Below are 26,380 nucleotides of genomic sequence, written 5' to 3'. Positions count from 1 at the left end.
CATCTCAATGGCAGAGCCGGAGATTGCCGAAGGCAGCGCTTCGGCTCTGCCATAGAGTTGTACTGAGGGGGCGTGTCGGCCGCCGCTTCGTGCGGAGGTCTACACGCCCCCTTCCCGCGGGCTGTCGGGGCTCCATACAGGAGATCGCAGGGGGCCCCAGCAGTCGGACCCCCCGTGATCTGCAACTTATCCCCTATCCTTAAGATAAGGGATAAGTTGTTCACCACTGAGTCACCACTGGACTACTCCTTTAACCCTTTGAATTATTCCTTCCCCTAATAAGTTTGAATCACCCGGCATTTCCAATAATAAAAAAAAAAAAACAGTGTAAATAAAAACAAAAATAAACATATGTGGTATCGCCGCGTGCGGAAATGTATGTCCGAATTAAAAAAAATATACCACTAATTAAACTGCATGGTCAATGTCGTACGCGCAAAAAAATTCAAAAGTCCTAAATAGCGTATTTTTGGTCACTTTTTATATCATGAAAAGATGAATAAAAAGCGATCAAAAAGTCAGATCAATGCAAAAATGGTACAGACAAAAACTTCAGATCACGGCACAAAAAATGAACCCTCATAGCGCCCTGAACACGGAAAAATAAAGTTATAGGGGTCAGAAGATGACAATTTTAAACGTATAAATTTTCCTGCATGTAGTTATGATTTTTTTCTGAAGTAATACAAAATCAAACCTATACAAGTAGGGTATAATTTTAACTGTATGGACCTAGAGAATAAAGATAAGGTGTCATTTTTACCAAATAATGTACTATGTAGAAACGGAAGCCCCCAAAAGTTACAAAATGGCTGTATTTTTTTAAAATTTTGTCGCACAATGATTTTTTTTTCCTGTTTCGCCGTAGATTTTTTAGTAAAATTACTGATATCATTACAAAGTAGAATTAGTGGTGCAAAAAATAAGCCATAATACAGATTTTTAGGTGCAAAATTGAAAGTTATGATTTTTTAAAGGTAAGGAGGAAAAAACAAAAGAGCAAAAACGGAAAAACGCCCGGTCCTTAAGGGGTTAAATCAGCATCAGTAGTGGCTGGCGGGAGATACTACTTGTGTGATGAACGTGCCGTGTGCAGGCACGTCCGACGCGCTGTGATACAGCATGCCAGCCTGGCCCGACACCACACAGTAGCGCTGTAGTGGAGAAGTGCCCTGCTGCTGTTGTGTAGGGCCTGCTACTGCTATGCTGGTTACCGGCGTTGGCGACGTGAAAGGAAGAGGAGCCTGGGCTTGCCCTGAGGACTGGAGGGTACTATAAAAAAATTTATATATAATATGACTGGGGGCCCGGGGCAGAATTCTATTGCAGTGGCAGGTAGCTGGGGCCTGCTGCCTGGGGGCTAACAATTAGCCGCAGTGAGAGGCCTACGACTAACTATATAATTGTTGTAGGCCCTGTTTGCAAATAGTTTCCCCCATTATAGTTGTAGGCCCCTCTGAGAGGGACCCGGGCCTACAACAACAATAAGGAGGCAACTATTAACAGAGGGGCCCACCCAAACTATATGGAGCCCCAATATAGTTTGGGTAGGCCCCTCTGTTAATAGTTGCTTTTATTGCATAACCCCTTAAGGGCACAGGGCATAAGTGTACGCCCTGCAACCACTTTTCCAATTTAAAGCATGCTCAAAGTGTTTCATGCCCAGTGGGTCCAGGCTACTATCAACAGCAGGGACCCAAGGCTAATGGCTGACATCGACGATCGATTTCCAATATTTTTTTTTTCTTCCAAAGGGGCCAAAAATGCAAATTTTCCTGCATTTTTTTTTTTTTTTTATCCTTTGTGTGGAAATTGCATTTTTTGCCCCTTTCCCTGCAAAGGTTTAGTTTAGAATTTTATTGGCTACCCGGAAAAAAAAATGATGCAGTAAGGATGGAAGAAAATTAAGGCAACGAAATTTATATTTTTTAGAACTCATTTTCTCCAGATTATAAAAGACAATCGCAACAGGTGTCAGGAGCGACACCCACTGCAATCTGTCTATTAGTGCAGGTACTACAACTCCCACCATGGAACAGTGTGTTCCATGTTTGGAGTAGTAGTAGTGCCTAAATAATATCAAAAATAAAGAAAATAAAGTTCAAAAGTAGTAAAAAAAACACACTTTATAAAACACATTATTAAAATACATTATTAATTAAAAGTTTCACAAAATGTATTTAAAAAAATATATAACATTTTACAATTACTCTTTATATATTTTTTATATTGCTGGCTACATTTTTATGTCAATACAGAAATTTAGGTGCACTACTGTGGTAGATGTATACAATGACATTGGCTAATCCCTCAACACTGATTTTAAAATTGAGACATTCGCCAGTGTATCCTTATATTTTTATGTCCCTTCCCGCTTACATAAATTGGTCCCTGTTTGAAAATTACTAAAAATTTTGTTATAAAAATATAAATTTTGTTCCCTACTGTATCTTTTTTTTTTTTTTTTTCTTCTTTTGGTAACCTACAAAATTTGATAAAAAAAAAAAAAAAAAAGCTAATTCCCTTTTTTTGAATTGCTAAAATAAAAGAATAAATAAAAAACCTCCAGCAAAAACACCAATGTTAAAACCCACTTGGCTTTTTTTTTTGGCGTTTTTAACTCCCATAGACTTCTATGGGGGGGAAGAAAAAAAAAAAGATTTTCCCGAAAAAACACCAAAGTCTCAACATGAGGTTGTTTTTCAGAGCGGCTACTCACCGCTCTGAGTGGCGTATATGAATCTGTGATGTGAATTTCTATTCACATCTCTGGCCGGCCATATAGAGCAGAGATGTGAAGCATGGAGTGCAGAAAAGAGCCTATCCACATCTCGGAAAGATAAAGGACGATCACAACGGGTGACAGCAGCACACTCTGCTCTATGCTGGGAGCTGTAATACCTTCACTAATAGACAGATCGCAGCAGGTGTCACTCCTGGCACGTTGCGATCGTACTTTATAATATGGAGAAGCGTCCCTTCTGCCCTGTACTTCTCTGTGATGTGACGTTCTCTTCACATCACAGATTCATTTAATACCGCTGAGAGTTGTGATTGGTTGGAACCATCCGGCCAATCACAACTCTCAGCGCCAAATATGAATCTGTGAAGTGAAGAAAAATTCACATCACAGAGGAGAACAGAGCCGGGCAGTGGAGCGAAGAGAAGAAGTGCGGCCGAGCCCCCCACTTCTCCATATTGTAAAGGACGATCGCAACGGTTGTCAGGCGTGACACCCACTGCGATCTCTCTATTAGTACAAGTTCTACAGCTCCCAGCATAGAACAGTCTGTCCCATGCTGGGTGTAGTAGTACCTAAATTATGTATATAATAAAGAGAATAGAGTTTAAAACAATTAAAAATAAAAAAGCACTTAAAAATATAATATTTTTACAATTCTGCATAACTTGGTTGTTGGAAACCACATGTCCTTTCTAAAAAGTGGCAGAACAATGATAAATTATACCCAGTGTGTTTTGTGCCTGAACAGCACCGAACTGGTGAGGGAGTTAATTCGGACTCTGGGCACATATTTTATAGTAACACATAATATTCAATTTTTAACAAGATAATTGTAAGTTTGAAAAATACTGTACTTTATAAACTAGATTATTAAACCATATTTTTGCATATGTTATGTGAATTATATATGTTGTTACATGTTTTCAATATATTAAGCAATATTTGTAACACAGTTTTAATATTATCTATGTATTTCTTATAAGAACGTCCTGGTCCTCCAAAAAGCATTAAGTTGGTAGATGTATGGGGTTTTAATGCAGCTCTGGAGTGGACCCCACCAGTAGATGACGGTAACGCAGAAATTACTGGTTATACTGTGCAGAAGGCGGACAAAAAAACTGGGGTAAGAATCTGCTGTTTTAAATATGTTAGAGGCCTGTTTTCTACAGTATATTATGACACTACATACAGGGTGTGCTCTTCCTCCTATTCTCATTTTACAGTTTCAAGTACTTATTTGTTGGGGTGTATTTACACTTTACATTCATCATATACATCAGGAGAGCTCAAGGCATATACACTAAGGCCCAGATTTATTAAACTGCGTGGGAGAAAAACTGGACGTTTTCCCTCAGCAACCAACCATCACAACTCAGCTTTCCTATCTTAAAGGGGTACTCCGGTGAAAACCTTTTTTCTTTTAAATCAACTGGTGGCAGAAAGTTAAACATATTTGTAAATTACTTCTATTAACAAATCTTAACCCTTCCTGTACTTATTAGCTGCTGAATACTACAGAGGAAATTCTTTTCTTTTTGGAATGCTCTCTGATGACATCACGAGCACAGTTCTCTCTGCTGACGTTATTATAATAATAATAACGCTTTATTTATTGTTGTCCTTAGTGGGATTTGAACCCAAGTCCCCAGCACTGCAAGACAGCAGTGCTAACCACTGAGCCACCATGCTGCCCTTGGCATACATCTGCTATGCATCTGCTATGCATGGTTGCTAAAATGGACAGAGATGTCAGCAGAGAGCACTGTGCTCGTGATGTCATCAGTGTTCCAAAAAGAAAGGAATTTCCTCTGTAGCCTTCAGCAGCTAATAAGTACTGGAAGGATTAAGATTTTTTAATAGAAGTAAATTACAAATATGTTTAACTTTCTGCCACCAGTTGATTTAAAAGAAAAAAAGTTTTCACCGGAGTACCCCTTTAACAAGCTCTGGTAAAGTGAAAGCTGAGCTGTGATTTGTTGCTGTGGGAAAATCTCTCCTGTTTATCTCACACAGTTTGAAAATTCTGGGCCCATTTGTTTTCATAGACCCTCAGCCAGCAGAGACCGAAAGAGTGTACATTTGGCCTCCATTAGTCCAGTATACCTTTTCTTTTGTGCTGGATAGGAATATCACAACAGTTGACAATCTATCCAAAGGCAACCCACAAAAAATGTAAACCTCATGGTTTATTTTTTTCAACGAGACTATGGATGGCTTATACCACTGTAAATGCCATTTTCGCTTCTGTTTACCTTCAAGTAAATCTGTCGGCTGTACTTGATGCTAAGACCTGCAAACACTGTTGGATAGCTGTTAGGGTATAAAAGCAAACTGTTCATTTCATGAATCTGATGGTGGTGGCATTTTTTCCCAGCCAAGTGTCAAAGAGGCATGGCTGAACTGCTCCTGTGCTACAGCCTGGCAAGCCTCCTCACTTGCCCTCACCTTCCAGTCCCTCCTTGATTGATGTATAGAGCCCTGTATGCTAGTCAAGGAGGGAAATGAGAGCAAGCACAGAGGCATGGCAGAATGGGGTCCGGGTGAGTTAAACTGCAGTGCTTAGTTCATATACAGTCATGAAGTCAAACAAAGCCAAAACACATAGAAATAAATTAAAGGACAACTGTAGTGGTACACTTTTATATATGCCCGGGCCTCAAAAATAAACAAAATAAACTCATTTAACCCCTTAAGGACGCAGGACGTAAATGTACGTCCTGGTGCGGTGGTACTTAACGCACCAGGACGTACATTTACGTCCTGTGCATAACCGCGGGCATCGGAGCGATGCCCGTGTCATGCGCGGCTGATCCCGGCTGCTGATTGCAGCCAGGGACCCGCCGGCAATGGCAGACACCCGCGATCTCGTGGGCGTCCGCCATTAACCCCTCAGGTGCCGGGATCAATACAGATCCCTGCATCTGCAGCAGTGCGCGATTTAAATGAACGATTGGATCGCCCGCAGCCCTGCTGTGCGGATCCGATCATTCAGAACGCCGCACGGAGGTCCCCTCACCTTCCTGCTTCCGGCTCCCGGCGTCTTCTGACACTGATAACACTGATCTGTTCTATGTCCTATACATAGAACAGATCAGTATTAGCAATCATGGTATTGCTATGAATAGTTCCCTATGGGGACTATTCAAGTGTAAAAAAAAATCCCCTCCCCCAATAAAAAAGTAAAACGTCCGTTTTTTCCTATTTTACCCCCAAAAAGCGTAAAAAATTAATTTTATAGACATATTTGGTATTGGCGCGTGCGTAAATGTCCGAACAATTAAAATAAAATGTTAATGATCCCGTACGGTGAACGGCGTGAACGGAAAAAAAAAAAAAGTCCAAAATTGCTACTTTTTGAATACATTTTATTAAAAAAAAATGTATTAAAAGTTTTTTATATGCAAATGTGGTATCAAAAAAAAGTACAGATCATGGCGCAAAAAATTAGCCCTCATACCGCCGCTTATACGGAAAAATAAAAAAGTTATAGGTCATCAAAATAAAGGGATTATAAACGTACTAATTTGGTTAAAAAGTTTGTGATTTTTTTTAAGCACAACAATAATATAAAAGTATGTAATAATGGGTATCATTTTAATCGTATTGACCCTCAGAATAAAGAACACACATCATTTTTACCGTAAATTCTACGGCGTGAAAACGAAACCTTCCAAAATTAGCAAAATTGGGTTTTTCTTTTTAATTTCCCCACAAAAATAGTGTTTTTTGGTTGCGCCATACATTTTATGATATAATGAGTTATGTCATTACAAAGGACAACTGGTCGCGCAAAAAACAAGCCCTCATACTAGTCTGTGGATGAAAATATAAGAGTTATGATTTTTAGAAGGCGAGGAGGAAAAAATGAAAACGTTAAAATTAAATTGTCTGAGTCCTTAAGGCCAAAATGGGCTGAGTCCTTAAGGGGTTAAAGAAAAATATTAGGGCTCATGGTCAAGGACATTCATAGTAATAATAATTTTATTAGTAATTATATTATGCACAATAGATGCATATTCATAAGAAATTCAAAGTTCATAAAAATGAGCTCCAGAAATTACTTATTGTCCATATAGATCAAGTGCCAAAAGTGCTCCAATTGATAAAATGTCACTGTAGCAAATCACTTGTCAATTGCAGGTAAGTCTTGTGTTACAACCAATAGCAACTGCCAATCAAAGTGGTGTAACCAATAGCAACCGTTGGTTCACTCCTATAGATACCAGTGCTCTGCAGCCAGCAATATTACAGCAGTGTTCTGGCAACAGCAGATCCTGTACTGTATATGCAATTATCGGCAATAGATAAATTGTGGCAGTATATGATACTTTTATGCTCACCACCCCGGGTCCGCAAGTTCAAATCCTTGCTCTGTGCTGCGATGTCCTCTGCTAGCGATGTTCCGGCTCTCGGTGCTATGAGAGAGTACCACTGGAGACTTGGCCGTCTCCTATATTGGTGATGCAGGTACAGGTGGGCTCCGGATAGTGGTGCCTGCAGCGCTTGCAAGGTGGGTCCTCTGCAGGTGGTGGCGGCGGCGGCCCCGTGGCAGCGAGGGCGCGCTTAAGGGCTGAATGACGGGCTGATAGCCCTTACCTGTGTCAAAGGACAAAATGCTGGCAGATTTTTCGACACTGTGGGTATAGGTGTCTATATTGGGTAGCCCAGGTCTATTTGGTAGTCAGACTGACAGGAGCCTCTCTATATTTTTGCTTGAAAATAAACTCATACATACCTTCCTACGAGCCCCCATTGGACCGGCACAGGCCTCACGGTCCGGCAGTGCTGACATCATTCCACTTCCTGGGGACGTGGACGAGGCAGAGCCGTCAGCGTATCACTGGCCGTAGCAATGTCCCGCCCCAGTTGGTGATAGACTGAGCCCACTGGGATGTAGGGAGCTCTGGCCGGCTCCTTACATGACAGTGGGCTCAGCCTATCACCGACCGGGGCGGGACATTGCTACGGCCGGTGATACGCCGACAGCTCTGGGGCGTCCCCGTCCCCAGGAAGTGGAATGACGTCAGCACTGCCGGACCGTGAGGCCTGTGCCGGCGGGGGCTCGTAGGAAGGTATGTTTGAGTTTATTTTGTTTATTTTTGAGGCACGGGCATATATAAAAGTGTTCCACTACAGTTGTTCTTTAATTCTCAGTACTCATCAATCTTGTCCAGCACAACTTGTATTCTTTATTTTACCTCATCAAAAGGACTATATACTTTACCCGATACAGGGAGGGAATCAATCTTAGCCGCAAGCAGGGAGTAGCAGAGAATTACACTGTTTTGCATCAGTGATGCTTCATCTGGTTCATATGTTTATGACGCTACTGAGTATGTATGAATAGCGTGGAGTGTACCCATCACCATGGTAATAGACAACAACCAAAAAAATATATACATATATAATTTAGAGTTTAATGCAGATCACAAGAGTGAACTTAAATTGTTTTGTTTCTTCAGACCTAGCAGTCCTAACACATTCAAGTGTTTATTCCACTTGGCCTCACTTGTAAATATCTGGACATTTCGGTCTACACAGTGTGGTTGTATTTCAATTTGTTCCAATCCTGCAAATTTTAACCCTTTAGTATTGCCATTGTGACACTCCTTTATAAGATTTATGAAATGGGTTGCATAAGTACTGGTGCATAAAGAATAAAGATGCTCACAAAAATGTGTATGCAAATTGTGTTTCCTTTTTCTTTTACAAAAGTGGCCTAATGGGTATATAAGGCAATGTAATACAAACTAGGTTTTGCACAATATGAATTGACTGATTACAATGTTATGGGCACCTATATTGAAAAAGCTAAATTGCTATTTTATTTTAGGAAATAGCTTCTTTAATTTTTAAATTTAAATTGTAATCAATCAATTTATATTGTGCAAAAACAAATGTGTAGTACCATATATTGCCTTAAATGCCTATGTGGCCACTTTTATATAGTAAAAACAAAACGCAATTTGCGTACACTGTTTTGTGAACATCTTTATTCTTTACGCATTCTTTAAGTATTGGTGCAATCCATTACATAAACCATTTATCACAATGGAAATACTAAAGGGTTAACATTTGCTAGATTAGAAAATAAAGAAAAATACTACCTCAATGTTTAGTTAGTTAGAAGTGAGGCCAGGTGAATTATACGCTTGAATGCATTAGGACGGCTAGGTCTAAACGAACAAAACAATTTAAGTTCATTCTTGTGTATTGCATTGTCTTGAAATACTGATGTTTTAAACTCTAAATTATATATGTACATATTTTTTTAGTTGTTGTCTATTTCCGTGGTGATGGGTACACTCCACCCTATTTATGCATACACAGTAGCGTCATGATCCTATGAACTGGATAAAGCGCCACTGATGTGAAACAGTCTGTCGTTCTCTTCTTAGTTCTCTGCTCTGCTTAGAAGGATTCTCTCACTGAATTGGGTGAAGTTTTTTGCCTTTTTGATGAAGTAAAATAAACAATAAAATGAAAGAAGAAATAAATTAGTAAATAAATGCAAAAAACATGGATAGATAAATAAATAATTAAAAAATGTAATATAAAAAATAAAGATACACAAGCCCCCTTTCCTTCGTTATGAAGTTTGTTTATATAAAAAAAAGTTATATCGCTTGTCCATAATAACACTAGTGATAAAATGATCACAGTATTAATCACACATAATGAAAGCAGTAAAATAATAAAATAAAAAAGCTAAAATTAAAGATTTTCGTTAATCTTGCCTCTTTAAAAAAAGAAATAAAAAGTGATTAAAATGTCACATTTACACCAACATAACATACCCACTCATGCCGCAAGTACAAAAACCATCCACACACAATGGGGGAGATTTATCAAAACCTGTCCGGAGGAAAAGTTGCTGAGTTGCCCATAGCAACCAATCAGATCGCTTCTTTCATTTTGCAGAGGCCTTTTCAAAAATGAAAGAAGCTATCTGATTGGTTGCTATGGGCAACTCAGCAACTTTTCCTCTGGATAGGTTTTGATAAATCTCCCCCAATATTGTTGGTAAAAAAAAATGTAGAAAAGCCAATGATTAGGGATGCTAACTGGCATGTTAAGTTAAAAGACCCAGAAATAAAATAAAGCACAGCATTTAGTGCAAAAGCTACAAGAGCGTGTTGTCCGTTACTTTTGCAATAAATGCTGTTTATTTTATTTCTTGTCCAGTATCAGTCTTAAGAAAAATGCTTGAAAAACTGCAATGTTGTTTTTCCCCAAAACACTGCATGTGACACCACTCCTAGGCCTCCTTCATAAACAGATTTCTCAGTGGCTTTATGTGTATATTGTAAGTGTTTTTGGTGCCATTTTGTTATTTCATACGTAGGATCCAAAAAATATACCAACTTACCTTTAATAGATTATTACATTAAGAACAAAGACAAAACCTCACTGATCAGATATGTTTAAAATGTTTATGCCTTAAATATTTTCATGTTGCAGGAATGGTTTACAGTTCTTGAGAATTATCGTCAGACTAACTGCACTGTTTCAGACCTGATCATTGGAAATTCCTACCTTTTCAGAGTGTTCTCTGAAAATCTGTGTGGCCTTAGTGAAAAAGCTGCAGTTACTAAAGATGCTGCTTTTGTTAAGAAACAGGGTGAGTTATTTCTGTATTATTTACATGGTGTTATTTAATTTAGTTTTATTTTAAATTATATTAAATTTCTTCTGTGATCCCTGAAGTATATGGTAGTGAAACTCGCAGCAGAATTCCCCTAAGCGAGTTATCAACATGTGAACGTACCATAAGACTGGGTTTACATGTAGTTTGTTGGTCAGTATTTGATTGGATCCACAACCCAGACAAAAGCGCTTATCTTTCCATTCAAATTTTTCCTCTGTGTCATTTCTCTGTCCATTCCTGATTTTGGCAAAAATGCTGATGAAATTACTATGTTCTAACCTTGCCATTCTGTGAGCTCTGGCAGAAGGACCGAGGCTCTTTTTTTTTTTTTCTTTTTTTAAAGTATTGTTTTTATTAAGTAATGAAAACATGTTAAACAGGGTTACATATGCAAATCCTGAGAGAGCAGGAGACGTCACTGTAAGGAGGCTCCTCGCAGGGAGCACAGCAATTAACCATGGAATAAGATGATGAAAACCTATTAAGGCAACAGGTGTCAAAGTGTAACCAAAGGCATACATATAGTAAGCAAACATGGGAACAAGTAGCATAGTGTATCAAGAACACGTACGTAGTGCTCATAAAGAATCATACAGAATATCGGTAGTATGTGTAGAGGTGCCAACGTCAGAGGCAGGTGAAGTGGGTTAGAGTGGCGCCTGTAGAATGACAGATGGGAGGAAAGGCAGGAGGGATAGTGGGAAAGAAAGGGGGAAGAGAAGAGAAAGGACGGACAGGATACTGTGGGGAAGGTGAGGAGAGGAAGGGATCCCTAAGGAGGAAGAGGTAAAAAGGACAGGTTGGATAGTGATGGGAAAATATACACACCGTGCCAGACGATGGTGTCCGCCCCTCTGCGTCCTCCAGCTGGACCATGGCAGCAGAGAGCTCAAATTTGTCGAGTCAGATGGGAAGCAGTGATTGAGGGGAGGGGTAGAGGTTGGGAGTCTGTAGGAAGGGGCCACAAGGGATGGAGAGTGCCAGTAGTAAAGAGGCCCTTTTTTGACTACTTTGGCAAAATAGAAAGACTGTTGTCACCACTGGACATATGCGAGACTGCTCTAACTACTTTAGAAAGAAAGGGCCCTAATTTATCTACTGCTTCGATTACTTCCATTAATTACTTCACAGTATTTTGGCCCTTATTTTGGGCCTTTGAGTGGTTAAGAACAAAACTAGGAGTGAAAATGACACAGAGACTAACTATAATGGAAAGATATGCACCTTTTTCTGAGTTTTGGACCCACTCCTGCTTGTGGTAGAATACTAACCAAAATAAGGCCCAAAGTTCTATGTGAATTCAACATGAGGTGTATTGTGCTTCCCGGGTCCATCACACCCCCTCCCATAGACTTGCACTGAGGGGATGGGGCGTAACGTCACACGGGGGCGGAGTTGTGATGTCACGGACTTCCGTTCCGGTGGTCGGGACCTGGACCCTCCAGTGCTTCCAGAGCAGAAACAGGTGGGTGCCGAATGCTATATTGCGGGGGTCCCCAGCGGCGGGACCCCCGCGATCAGACATCGATCAGACATCTTTGGATAGGGGATGTCTAGGGGTGGAGTACTCCTTTAAGGGTACAGTGACACATGAATAACATATATACCGATAACAATAGAATTAATTAGAAAAATATATTACTTTTCAATAAAGTGCAAACATAATTGGTATAACAGTAAGTCTCTGGTGGGACCAACACCTTGTGCTGCAAAGCTGCCCGAAGCAGTCCAAAGCCATTGGACAGCCATTGGTGCTGGGACACCACAAACTCTCCCTCTAAAATGCAACTGTCCTCTGTGCCCAGTCCTAGCAGCTGAGGATTGGTGAAGGGGCAGTCTTTGTGAGGTAGAGAGAATCTTTATTTTAGTGCAAAAGTCACTCAAAGTCACTTCCAGGTTATAGTTGATGCCTTATGTAGAACCAAACGCTGTATGTGGTAAACTGTGCCAACTTGAAAGTAGCATGTGAGGTTATTAGACCTTGGAACTGCATAGAGCATATGGACTCACAAACATATAAGACAATACACAGATTTTTTTTTAAAACATTTATTTATGAATTTTCAATTAAAGAAAACCACAACATACAAAAGATAAACAGAGAACCCCCCCCCCCCCCAGGTGAGCACACCATGCACCCCAACATCTCCAATATACAGGGAAGGTCAATCATTTCAGGAAACATAGAAAACCAATGAGAGAATCATACAAAAATAGACCATCAAAGGGTAGCATAGAAAAGTTTAGGAGGGCATGGTTCGCTCGCTGAGAGAACAACCCAACCCAATAACCACTTAGGACATAAACACACACACACACAAGGAAACATCCTAGGAGCTCATCACCACACCTGCTTTAGGACTGGGAGGCCCCCCATAGTGGAGGATCCGTAGATACATCTAATAACATCCACGGCACCCACACATGTCAAACGTCTTGGGGCACTTACGAATCACATACTGAGCATGATATAGGGCAACATATTTATTCACCAAGGCAATCCACCGGGAAAGAGGAGAAGAGGACACATCCTTCCAGGCCATAACAATAACTTTACGCACACTGAACAAAAGAAAACTAATTAAAATGCGCCTATAAGAGCCCGATACCAAACCATTGATAGCTCCTAACAAACAGACCTCTGGCAACAGAACAAAGGGAAATTCCAGATGATCTGTCAAGAATTGCATCACTTCCCTCCAAAATGACACAACACAGGAGAAATTCCACACCGCATGCAAGAAGGAGCTCCTATCTCTCCCACATCGGAAAAATGCATACGGAGAATGAACCTGGACTGGATAAGCATGCCACAAGCACTACCCCAGTGGGATAATATGTCATAACCACCTCCTTCCACATCGCCTCCTTTTTTTTGGGGTGGGGGGTTTGAATAATATAATGGTATGTGATTTATAATCACACACTGTTATACAGTTTGCACCAATCACACACACACACACACACACACAATCTCCCCCCCCCCCCCCCTATCACTATCATCAGGGCTTTTTTATGTTGCCTCAAATGTGCAGCACATTTGAGGCAACAGGTTATGGACAGCCACATACATCACATTTCCAGAATGATGATTCAGAGCTAAGGGTTTGGGGTGGGCATATTTTTTTACTTTTGGCTATGCTCTGGGTCATCATTCTGGGAACAAGAATAATTGGCAAATCAGTAGTAAAATAGCAATTTTCATTTTCCTCACAGTACACTTCATCCATTCAAATGTAGGGGACACCCATCCATTCCAATTGTCCAGTTCCCCCCCTAAACACCTTCCCCAGGGGGTGTACTGTCTGTACTGTCACATATGGGTGTTCCTTTCTTTTTCTCTGAATGTATGTAACCATCAGCTACTGATAAGTCTGTAAAAAAAAATAAAAACATAAGCTTCAAATGCGTACAGAGTTCCCCACTCATGAGCCCCATCATATTTCCAGGCACAATTTGGGGTCACATGTTAGTTGTTCCCAGAAAGATAAAGCAGAGCATAGATTGAAAATTGCAATTTTTATTTTTCCCAAACTAAACTTCATTCATTCCTGAAAAAAATGTATTTAGGAAACACCCATGCAATCGAAATGTCCTATTTACCCCAATAACCATTCCTCAGGGGGAGTACTGTCTGTAATGGTGTCACATGTGGGTGTTTCTTTTTTGTATTTTAATCTGAATGTATGTAACCATCAGCTACTGATATGCCATAGGCCTCAAATGAGAACATAGCTCTATGACTCTTGAGGCCTGTTATGTGCCCGCATAGCATGTTACCTCCACATATGGGGTATTTCCATACTCAGAAACAATAGGGTTACAAAATTTGGTGGGCATTTTCTTCTATTACCCCTTGTAAAACTGAAAAATTTGGGGTAACACCAGCATTTTTGGGGAAAAAACAAATTTGTCATTTTACGGCCCAATGTTCCAAACACCTGTGAGGTGTAAATACTCACTGTAGCTCTTGTTACGTTCCTTGAGAGGTGTATTTCCAAAATTATGCCACTTGAGGGGGGTCCCACTGTTCTGGCACCATGGTAGCTCTGTAAACGCTCAAAGCCGCCGACACATTCCAGCAAAATTCCCTCACCAAAAGCCGAATGGTGCACCTGCTCTTCTGGACCTGGTGTGCACCCGCAGAGCAGTTTACATCCAAATATGAGGTATGTCCTTACTCCGAAGAAATGTATTTACAAATTTGGGGGGGCATTTTCTCCTATTACAACTTGTGAAAATGAAAAATTTGGGGTAACCCCTGGTCAGGTCCTGTCTCTTGTTGTCTATTGTCCATGGGTCCTGCAGTAAAGCATAGCTCTTAGTCCATCAAGTTCAACCTATATTCCTATTGTATTCCTACTGTGTTGATAAAAAAAAAAAAAAAACCTTATGAGGCTAATGCCAGAGGGAAAAAATACTTCCTGACTCCAAATATGGCAATCAGAATTAAATCCCTAGATCAACATTCTGTCCCTATAAATCTATTATCCATAACTTATATTGTTATAACTCTCCAGAAATGCATACATGCCACTTGTGAACTCTTTTATTGAGCTCTACGTTCCATAATCTCATTGCTCTTACAGTAAAGAACCCCCTTCTGTGCTGGTGGAAAAACTTTTCCTCTAGATTTAGAGGATGCCCCCACTGCTGAGGTAGCCTGTGGGCTTACCTCTCCTTCCATGCCCGCTCCTGCACTGAGAATGAAAAAGCCTGTCAGGACCAGGCTTTATCAATTGAACACAGAGCACACAGATCAATGTGGTTTTATGGAACCACATTGATCTGTATGAGGAATCAAATGATTCCTCCTAAAAGTCCCCTAAGGGGACTAAAAGTTAAAGTGTAAAAAAAATAAAACATTTTTAACACACACACCCTTCCTTATTAAAAGTTTTTTAAATCACCCCCCCTTTTCCCAAATTCCATATAAAAAATATATAAAAATAATAAAAAATAAACATATGTGGTATCGCCGTGTGCATAAATGCCCAAACTATAAAAATATATAGTTAATTAAACCGCACGGTCAATGGCGTATGCTCAAAAAAATTCAAAGTCCAAAATAGCGTATTTTGGGGCACTTTTTATACCATAAAAGAATTTATAAAAAGCGATCAAAAAGTCCCTTCAAAACAAAAATAGTCCCGATAAAAAATTCAGATAACGGCGCAAAATATGAGCCCTCATACAGCTTCCCCTAAACCTCCTTTTTTCTAAGGCTGCTTTCACACTATGATGTTCTCCCGTTAATACACGTACGTTTGAAACATAATTATTAACACACGTTAAACAACCCCCATTCAAATCAATTGTTTTTTTCGTTTACCCTTTGTCACACGTTATAGCCCGTCATGACTAACGTACGTTAGTTGTGACGGGAGAAATAACGTGACTTGCACTAATTTTTCGCACGTCACAAGAAAAGGGTATATTAACGTATGTTATTTTTAACATTGAAGTCTATGGCCGGACATTGGTTAGAAAATACACCCGTTAATGCCCGTTGTTATAACGGACATTATTTTTACTGAGCATGCTCAGAAGAGGTGACATCAGTAGACTCCTGCAGTGCTGAGGGACTACTACTACTCCCATCATGGAACAGACTTGTTTCCATGCTGGGAGTAGTAATTCCCCACTGCAGGAGTCTGCCAGTGGCTGGGGAGGTTAGATTAGTGTTTGTACTACTACCCCCATCATGGAAAATACTCTGTTCCATGATGGGGGTTGTAGTACAGGGGCTGAGGGATTGATCGCACTGGGTCTCACTTCTGACACCCAATGCGATCAGAAGTTATTAAGCAGGAGAGCGGGCGGCATGCTCCGCAACCCTGCGATCATTATGTATTTTTTACTTTCATTTTTAAATTCCCCGCAAGGATCCCTGAATGGCCAGTAGTGAGGAGCCAATCAGGGATCCCCCTGGGGTTTTAAAACTGGACAATGTGAGGGGACATATGTATAATAAGTGTTTTATTGGGGGGCATAGAGCGCTATATATCTAGCGCCCACCAGCGCATTAATAAAAATATGACCCCGCCAGCGCATTTATAAGTATATATCTATATCCCCGCCAGCGCATACTGTGACCCCGCCAGCGCATTTATAAGTATATATCTATACCCCCGACAGCACATTTATCCTAATTTTCTATTGCAGCTATATATGACAACCATACCTATCAGAACGTATTCAGCTGCCGGCGATATGAATGAATAGTATATCTTTCAGGATCATCGGCCAAGCGGCTGCTGGATGCGCTCCTGACATATATACTTGTCTTATATAGCGCATTTGTACAGCGTTATATATGCCAAGTATATATGTCAGGAGCGTATCCAGCAGCCACTCGGCCGATGATCCTGACAGATATACTATTCATTCATATCGCCGGCAGCTGTATATGTATATAGAAGTGCTGTGGGGGGCAGATAACACTATGTCTGCCCCCACAGCACATCTATATACATATACAGCTGCCGGCGCTATGAATGAATAGTATATCTGTCAGGATCATCTGGCCGGACCGCTGCTGAATACGTTCTGATAGGTATGGTTGTCACATATAGCTGCAATAGAAAATTAGGATAAATGCGCTGGCGGGGTCATGATATGTGCTGGCGGGGGGTATAGATATATACTTATAAATGCGCTGGCGGGGTCACAGTATGCACTGGTGGGGGCTAGATATATACTTATAAATGGGCTGGCGGAGTCATATTGTTATTAATGCGCTGGCGGGGGCTAGATATATACCGCTCTATGCCCCCCCCAATAAACACTTTTATTATACATATGTCCCCTCAGATTGTCCATTTTTAAAACTCCAGGGGGATCCCTGATTGGCTCCTCAGTACCAGCCATTCAGGGATCCCCGCAGGGAATTTAAAAATGAAAGTAAAAAATACATTGTGATCACAGGGTTGCGGAGCATGCCGCCCACTCCCATGCTTAATAACTTCTGATTGCATCGGGTGTCAGAAGTGAGCCCCTGTACTACAACCCCCATCATGGAACAGACTCTGTTCAATGATGGGAGTAGTAGTACAAACACTATTGTAGCCTCCCCAGCTGTCTGCAGACTCCTGCTGCTAGGGATTTACTACTCCCATCATGGAAAAAAGTCTGTTCCATGATGGGAGTAGTAGTAGTCCTGGCTGTGGGAGTCTGTAGGTATCTGTGGGAGTCTGCAGAGGTGTAAAAACGTCCGGTACATGACTGATGTTTTGTAGCATCCCTTAATTCACCCGTTATTAAACGTCTGTTAATAATACATAACATACTTTTATTAACGGGTGAACTTCATAGTGTGAAAGCAGCCTAAACTAAATAACCCTAATTCTGATAATCTTTCTGGGTACTGTAGTCCTCCCATTCCCTTTATTACTCTGGTTGCCAGTCTTTGAACCCTCTCCAGCTCCACTATATCTTTCTTGTACACTGGTGTCCAGTACTGTACACAGTATTCTATGTGTGGTCTGACTAGTGATTTGTACAGTGGTAGAATTATTTCCTTGTCCTGGGCATCTATGCCTGACACTGGTCGCTACCATTAAGTTTACTGCTAACTAAAACTCTGAGGTCCTTTTTAACAGTTGTATTTCAATTAAATATATATTCCCTGCCTATATATTCCCAGTCTACATCACCACTCAATTTGTGGTGTTTTACATATTGATTTTTGTCCAAAATATGCAAAAAATCTGGCACAAAAATTGTGGCTGTTCTTTGCAGATTACAGGGGTACAGGGGTCAGAAGTACAGGGGTCAGAAGATGACAATTTTAAACGTTTACATTTTCCTGCATGTAGTTTAGATTTTTTCCAGAAGTACGACAAAATCAAACCTATTTAAGTAGGGTATCATTTTAATCGTATGGACCTACAGAATAAAGAGAAGGTGTCATTTTTACCGAAAAATGTACTGTGTAGAAACGGAAGCCCCCAAAAGTTACAAAATGGCGTTTGTTTTAGTTTTTTTTTCAATTTTGTCTCAATGATTTTTTTTTTGTGTTTCACCATCGATTTTGGGGTAAAATGACTGATGTCATTACAAAGTTGAATTGGTGGTGCCAAAAGTAAGCCATCATATGGATTTTTAGAGTTATGATTTTTTTAAAGATAAGGAGGAAAAAACGAAAATGGAAAAACCCCGGGTCCTTAAGGGGTTAAAGGAGTACTCCACTGGCCAGCATTCGGAACATTTAGTTCTGAACGCTGTTCGTACGCTGCAGAGGTTGGTCACACCCCGCCCTCTCAATGCAAGTCTATGGGAGGGGGGTGTGATGGCCGTCACGCCCCCTCCCATAGACTTGCATTGAGGGGGTGGGGTGTGACGGCACGAGGGGACGTGGCCGACCCCCACAACACGCACAGTGTTTGGAACAGTATGTTCCCAACGCTGGCTGGTGGAGTACCCCTTTTAACATTATATTTTAATAGTTTTGACATTTTCACACGTGGTGATACCAAATATGTTTATTTTATCTATCTTTTACACTTTTTTATAAAATGCGAAAATGGGGATCAGCATGCCCGGAGAGCCAAAGGCTGTACAGGCATGCTGGGGTTGTAGTTTTCAACAACAGGTGGTCCATAGTGTGGAGACCACTGTAAACACACTAACCTCAAACAGCCAGTCTCCTAACATACATCACGCCCTCCATTTAGGGTCAGAAGCCGGGGCAAAATGCAGTGGTGATGAACAGCTTCACAGACAGGCTCCTAGCTTTGATAGCCTTTGACCTCGGCCCCTCCCCCTCCACTCTGACCTGATGTTCAGTACAGGAAGAAGACTGAAGGTGCGCATAGTGCAAATGTAAGTGTAAGTATAGCTCTGCTACTCCAGCCTGTAATCAGCTGCCAAGTGTCACTCACTGTGCAACTGCCCAGACTCATTACTGCAGTTGCACAGTGAGCGACATTGATGGGACAGACGCACCAGAGCCAGGGTGTCACCCCACCAGAGGGTATCACATGGTGCAGTCTGCACCACCCGCACCTCCTAAGCAACTCCACTGCAGCCTGATGTTTTCCTTCCTATGTGCATAACCTTAAATTTATCAGTATTGAACCTCATCTGCCATTTTTCAGTCTAATCCTCCATCCTATCCAGATCCATTTGTAATGTAGTGCACTGATCCGCTATTTTGCTAACCACTTTACAGAGTTTTTTATCATCTGCAAAGATTGACACTTTACTATATAATCCTTCTACAAGGTCTCTAATAACTATAGTTAAAAAAATAGGTCCCAAAACTGACCACTGTGGTACCCCATTACGAACAGTCACCCACTCAGAGTATGTACCATTAATAACCACTCTCTCGTTCCCATCACTGAACCAGTTACAAATCCCAAGTTTTCAAATTTTATGTACCAAATTTTTTATGTGGCACTGTATCAAATGTTTTGGAAAGATCAAGATATACGACATCCACTGGAAATTGACATCCATTCCTGAGTTTTGCAGAATCAAAGTACTGTGCTAGACAGACCCTTATTCCTTAGATAATATATATATATACATATATAATATGGGTTAGTTATTGGGAGAGTGATAAAAAGCAGCGGGAGGTTATCAATGAAACTTACTCTGGTTGGGTGACAGTTAAAAGTGGGGTACCACAAGGGTTAATACTGGGTCCACTTTTTTTGCAATATGTTTATTAATGACCTTGTAGAGGGATTACAGATTGAATTTTAATATTTGCAGATGACACCAAACTGGGTAAGGTTATCGCCACAGAGCAGGATAATAACATAATATTACAGAGGGATCTGGGAAAGCTGGAGGCTTGGGCAGAGAAATGGCACATGGGCTGTAAAAACAAAATATACTAAATAACAAAACTAGGTGAAACTGCTACCGAAAAGCACTTGGAGATAATGATGGACAGTGAGTTCAACTTTAGTGACCAGTGCCAAGCTGCGACTGCCAGGGCTAATAATGTCATGGGATAAAGAGGCATAGAGGCTTGTGACAAGAACATATGGTACTTTTGCCTCTGTATAAATCAATAGTCAGACTGCACATGAAGTATTGTGTTGAATTTATGAGCCCCTGTATATAAGGGCACATGGCTATATCGGAGCTAGTGTGGAGGAGGGCAATGAAGGTAATTAAAGGAATGAGTGGATAGAGTACCAAGACAGGTGATCAAGTTTGAGGTTATTGAATTTGGAGAAAAGACATCTTTGGGGTGATTTGAACATAATGTACAAATATGTAAATGTACGTTATGATCCCTAAAAACAGTACACTACACCTTCACAAAATAAGGAGTTAAACTTTACATATACACACACACACACCCTTACACAGTTACCCTCCTCCCTCATAAAAATTAAAAAGGTCTTGTAAACCACTGCTTCCTAAACGGAGCCTCCAGCTGTTGCAAAACAACAACTCCCAGTATTGTTGGACAGCCATTAACCGTCCAGGCATGCTGGGAGTTTTGTAACAGCTGGAGGCACCCTGTTCGGGAAACACTGCCATAGGGTATTTTTGGTGGAGGCAAACATCATGCTGCTTGCAAGGGGGCTTCCTAAATGCTACATCCCCCCCTCCCCCCCCCCCCAAAAAAAAAAAAAAAAATTTCAGCAAAATTCTCTCTCCAAAAGCCACTATTCTTTTCCTTCTCCTTTGAGCCCTGTAGTGCGCTCGCAGAGCACTTTACGTCCACATATAGGGTATTTCCATACTAAGAAGAAATGGGGTTACAAATTTTGGGGGACTTTTTCTCCTTTTACCTCTTATGAAAATGAAAAATTTGGGGTAACATCAGCATTTTTGTGAAAATCTTTTTTTTTTTTTTCATTTTCACATCCAACTTTAATGAAAGTTCGTCAAACACCTGTGGGGTGTAAAGACTCACTATACCCCTTGTTACATTCCTTGAGGGGTTTAGTTTCCCAAATAGTGTGCCATGTGTTTTTTTTTTTCTTCTGTTCTTGCACCATGGGGCTTCCTAAATGCGACATGCCCCCCCAAAAACCATTTCAGCAAAATTCTCTCTCCAAAAGCCCAATGTCGCTCCTTCCCTTCTGAGCCATGTATTGCGCACGCAGAGCACTTTACATCCACATATGAGGTATTTTTATACTCAAGAGAAATTGGGTTACAAATTTTGGGGGGAATTTTCTCCTTTTATCCCTTGTAAAAACTAACAAAATGGGGCTACAAGAACATGTATGTGTAAAAAATTAATATTTAGAATTTTCTCCTCCACATTGCTGCTATTCCTGTGAAGCACCTAAAGGGTTAACAAACTTTCTGAATGTCATTTTGAATACTTTAAGGGATGCAGTTTTCATAATGGGGTCCTTTATAGGGTATATCTAACATAAATACCATCAAATTCACTTCGAAACTGAACTGGTCCCTGAAAAATTCCGATTTAGAAATTTTCATGAAAAATTGGAAAATTGCTGCTAAACTAAAAATCCCTCTGTCTTCAAAAAGTAAAAACATGTCAACTTTATGATAAACACAAACTAGACATATTGTATATGTGAATCAACATATAATTTATTTGAAATGTCTATTTTCCTTACAATATCTGAAAATGGAGGTGACAGCGCTCCGTTGTGTAATAAGAGGATTGCGTGGAAATTAAAAAACATGAAAGTCGCTCACCTGATAAAGTTGTGTACCCACATACACAACAATGGTGAGCATATAATATAGAAGTGTCCGCAGCCCTCCGGTCAATAATGGTAATCGGGAGAGAAAAGCTTCAAGCTTCAACGTGGCGCAGGACACAAGCAGCAGGTAGGTAAAAGCCAAGGTATTTTATTTCCCAGAATGCAACATGTTTCACTGCCCGATGAAGCTGCATCAGGCAGTGAAACGCGTTTCATTCTGGGAAATAAAATACCTTGGCTTTTACCTACCTGCTGCTTGTGTCCTGCGCCACGTTGAGCCGGCGTCTCTTGAAGCTTTTCTCTCCCGATTATTTTCCTTACAAGCAGAGCTTCAAAGTTCGAAAAATGCAAAATTTTCAAATTTTTCATGAAATTTTGGATTTTTTCACCAAGAAATGATGCAAGTATCGACGAAAATGTACCACTAACATAAAGTAGAATATGTAGAAAAAACATTCTCAGAATCAAATTTATAAGTTAAAGCATTCCAGAGTTATTAATGCTTAAAGTAACAGTGGTCAGATTTGCAAAAAAACGGCTGCGTCCTTAAGGTCAAAATGGGCTGCTTCCTTAAGGGGTTAAAGTGGAATATGTCACCAAAAACAATCTCGAATCGGAGTGATAAGTAAAAGCATGCCAGAGTTATTAATGCATAAAGTGACACAGGTCAGATTTGCAAAAAAGGACCTGGTCCTTAACCCCTTAAGGACCAAGCCAAATTTCACTGAAGGACCACTTTAAGCATTAATAACTCTGGGATGCTTTTACGTTTCATTCGGATTCCGAGACTGTTTTTTTGTGACATATTCTACTTTATGTTAGTGGTAAAATTTTGTCGATACTTGCATAATTTCTTAATTTTGATGAAAAAAGAAAAAATTTTGCATTTTACGGCCTTTGAAGCTCTCTGCTTGTAAGGAAAATACAAATTCCAAATAAATTATATTTTGATTCACAAATACAATATGTCTACTTTATGTTTGCATTATAAAGTTGCCATGTTTTTACTTTTGGAAGACATCAGAGGGCTTCAAAGTTCAGCAGCAATTTTCCAATTTTTCTAAAAATTTTCTAAATCGGAATTTTCATGGAATGGATTTATTAGTAATACCCCACAAATGACCCCATTATAAAAACTGCACCCCTCAAAGTATTCAAAATGACATTCAGAAAGTGTGTTAACCCTTTAGGTGTTTAACAGGAATAGCAGCAAACTGAAGAACATTCAAAATCTCCATTTCTCTATCGGCTCCATTGGGGGACACAGATCGTGGGTGTATGCTGCTGTCTATAGGAGGTATGACACTATGGCAACAAAGTCGGCTCCTCCCAGCAGGATATACCCGCCTCCAGGCCCTGAGCTAATCAGCTTTAGCTTAGTGTCTGAAGGAGGTGGACATGGTCTGAAATTCTCCAGACCAGGTCTTCTGTGTTATTTTCCTAGTTAGGGAATGTGTTAGTTTTTTATTCCGTTTTCTTTCATGTTTTCAGGTGGGGACTCAGGAACTGCGGCTCACTATTTCCCCATTGCGATTGAGGGGGCACAGACATTGCGTATATGCTCTGTTCACCCCCTCTCGCCAACGGTCAGCGCCTGGGGTTGTACCTCATGGGTCCTGGTCCCCCTATTCCCTGCTCGCCTCACTCGCACATGGTAACTCGGCGTGATGCAGGTAACAAAGCTCACTGAAGACCTCACAGAAGACTCCATTAGGTAAGTTCTTCTGACTGAGGTGAGTATATCTTCTTCTCCCTTTATGTGCTGACTTGCAACCTCTGGAGACTCTTATTTTTTGGCCCACCTTTCAGGGTCCAAGGGGCTGGCCTGTGTTAGGGGCTCTATCTTTTATTCTAAAAAAGGGGCGAGCAATGGCATATTGGGAATGAATGATTTACTTTATTATTATGCACATGTGTGTGTTATACTATGCGGCTGATAGCCGCGGCGCTTACTATGCAGCTGACAGCCGCGGCGCTTGTACTGTTCGGGCGCATGAAGCGCCGTCTTACTTTCACTTTCGGCAGCAGTCTGCTGCCGGCGGATATGTGTATCGCCCGCTCACTTCCCCGCGGGCGCATATGCGGCTGACATGTGCGCTCGGGGCAAGGAGCGGGCGCCATTTCTATGGTTCTTCTCGTGCGAATTGCTCTCCAATCAGCGCTGTGCGCGCGATGCAAGTGGCAGGGGCCAATTAGACAGTGCCCCTGCTCCAGGAACTCCCCTCTCCGGCTATTGGCTAGCTTGTTCTCCTCTCTGATAGAGCGGAGTTTCCTCACAGCAGGGACGGAGTGTTACAAGTGTTGCGGTTAAAACTTTACTGCCACAGGGGACACATCTGTTCCTCCCTCTAAACAGACAACTGGACTGTTAATCTCCTATTTTGTCTGTATGACATGTAATTTCAAAATGCCTGGTTCTGCTGAGCCCACTGGCTCTGCCTGCTCCACTGCTCCCCCAGACCCCCTAGCTCCCTCAGATGTTACAGTTCCGGTGGATTTGACCGCCCCTCCAGCCTGGGTTTCTTCCTATCCCAGTGTATGGCTGACTTGACTCAAATCTCCCTTTCGGTGGCTGAGGCCATGACGTGGTGTCTGCCTTGAAGAGGTCTGCCCTCTGGGCTCTCTGGAGGGTCCCGCTCCTCTTCTCCACAAGCCTCACGCTCTCACAATCGTACTAGGGGTGCTTCTTATTACTCTTCCATTGAGTCTTCAAGTAGACGTGGGCATCCCCCCGTGGGTTTCGCCCCCCCCCCCGTGTCATCTGGTCTCAGACGTCGCTCCTCCAGAGGACGTTCCCGGAGTCGCCGCTCTGCCTCGCCAGAGCCGCGTACCCGGTCAGGGTCACCCCCATCCAGGGCTGCCTCCACTCGTTCACATTCTCCTAGTGAACTGGCGGATGAGGCTTCCGAATCGGCATCTGACTCGGATACTGTTGAAACAGTGAACTCATTGGTTGCGGCCATAAGAGACACCTTTCACTTAGAGGACCCAGGATCTTCGGACGTGACTCCTGAAGTATCCTTTCATCGTGCTAAACCAGCACCTCAAAGGTTCAGCTCTCTCGCTGATTTTCACATCTTTCTGGAATCTGCATGGAGACATCCGGACAAGAGATTCCCGGGAATGAAGAGGGTTCAAGTGTGTTACCCATTCGCCAAGGACCTTGCCTCTAAGGTGGTTTCCCCTCTCTCGTGGATCCACCAATTTCCCGCCTCTCTAAGGCTACTACACTGCCGCTAGCAGATGCGACTGCCTTCAAGGACTCGACAGACAAGAAGGGGGAGTCCTTAGCGAAGTTTGCCTCTGAAGCAGCAGGCTCTTCTCTGCTTCCCACCTTCGCCTCTGCATGGGTGTCCAAGGCCCTTTCGGTGTGGTGTTTAAAACTCAGTCAGGGTATCCTGGTGGGATTCCCTCCAGAGGATCTATTTTGCTTTGGTTCTCCAATGCTCTAAAGCTGGGGACTTTCTGTGCACAGCTTCCATGCAGTCAGTCCGTTGTGCTTCCTTTGCTGTGGGTCTCCTAGCGGCCCTCCGCCGCTCCATGTGGCTTAGGGCGTGGGATGCGAATGCCGCCTCCAAAAGGTCTCTTACCGAGTTTCCTTTTACTGGTAGCCGTCTTTTTGACAAGCGCCTTGACAAGATTATCTCTGAGGCGACGGGGGTAAGAGTTACTTGTTGCCTCAAAATAAGGCTCGCTTTTCTTCCCAGAGGAAGTCCTCTTCCTTCCGGTCCTTTCGGACCTTTGGCCCCAATAAGGGGTCTGGGCAGGCGCTTTCGCGGGACAAGAAGTCTCCCTCGTTCCAGGCATGTCCGTTTTGGAAGTCGAACACCGACCGTTCCGTCCGTTTTGCGGCCAAATCGGGTAACCGCAATCCCATTTCCGCATGAAGTGAAGCCCCCACCCGCAGATTTTTCTCGGGTTGGAGGTCGTCTCTTACTTTTACCAGACATCTGGACCACACACATTCAGGAAGTCCCGAACCCCCCCAGTCTTATTCTCTGGCAAAGCAGTTTCGGGAGGCCCTCCAGTCCCTGCTCAGGGAGTCATTGTCCCTGTTCCTCCAGGGGAATGTTTTCAGGGTTTCTATTCCAATCTTTTTGTGGTCCCCAAGGAAGGCGGTTCTGTGCGACCGATTCTGGACCTCAAGCGTCTAACCGGCATCTTCTCCGCCACTTCCGAATGGAATATCTCCGTTCAGTAGTGGCATCCATGGAACAGGGGGAGTTTCTTTCTTCGTTGGTCATCAAGGATGCCTACCTCCATGTTCCAATATTTCCCGGCCATCAGCCGTACCTCCGCTTTGCAGTTTCGGAGGGGCATTTTCAATTCATAGCCCTC

The 26,380-nt window shown here is 41.8% G+C and overlaps 1 protein-coding gene across 3 annotated transcripts in view; it reads left to right on the top strand.

Annotated features, from left to right (window-relative positions):
- The window catches only part of LOC130356315 (myosin-binding protein H-like), a 229,518-nt gene that overhangs the window by 130,462 nt on the left and 72,676 nt on the right, over positions 1–26,380 (top strand). For all 3 annotated transcript variants that reach the window (XM_056557634.1, XM_056557636.1, XM_056557635.1), the window contains exons 6-7: positions 3,727–3,866; positions 10,205–10,364. In XM_056557634.1, the coding sequence (XP_056413609.1) occupies positions 3,727–3,866; positions 10,205–10,364 (300 nt within the window). The remainder of the gene's footprint in view (positions 1–3,726; positions 3,867–10,204; positions 10,365–26,380) is intronic.

Source organism: Hyla sarda, chromosome 2 (genome assembly GCF_029499605.1).
Source record: "Hyla sarda isolate aHylSar1 chromosome 2, aHylSar1.hap1, whole genome shotgun sequence".
Classification (NCBI taxonomy): domain Eukaryota; kingdom Metazoa; phylum Chordata; class Amphibia; order Anura; family Hylidae; genus Hyla; species Hyla sarda.
This window is presented reverse-complemented; position numbering and strand designations above follow the sequence as displayed.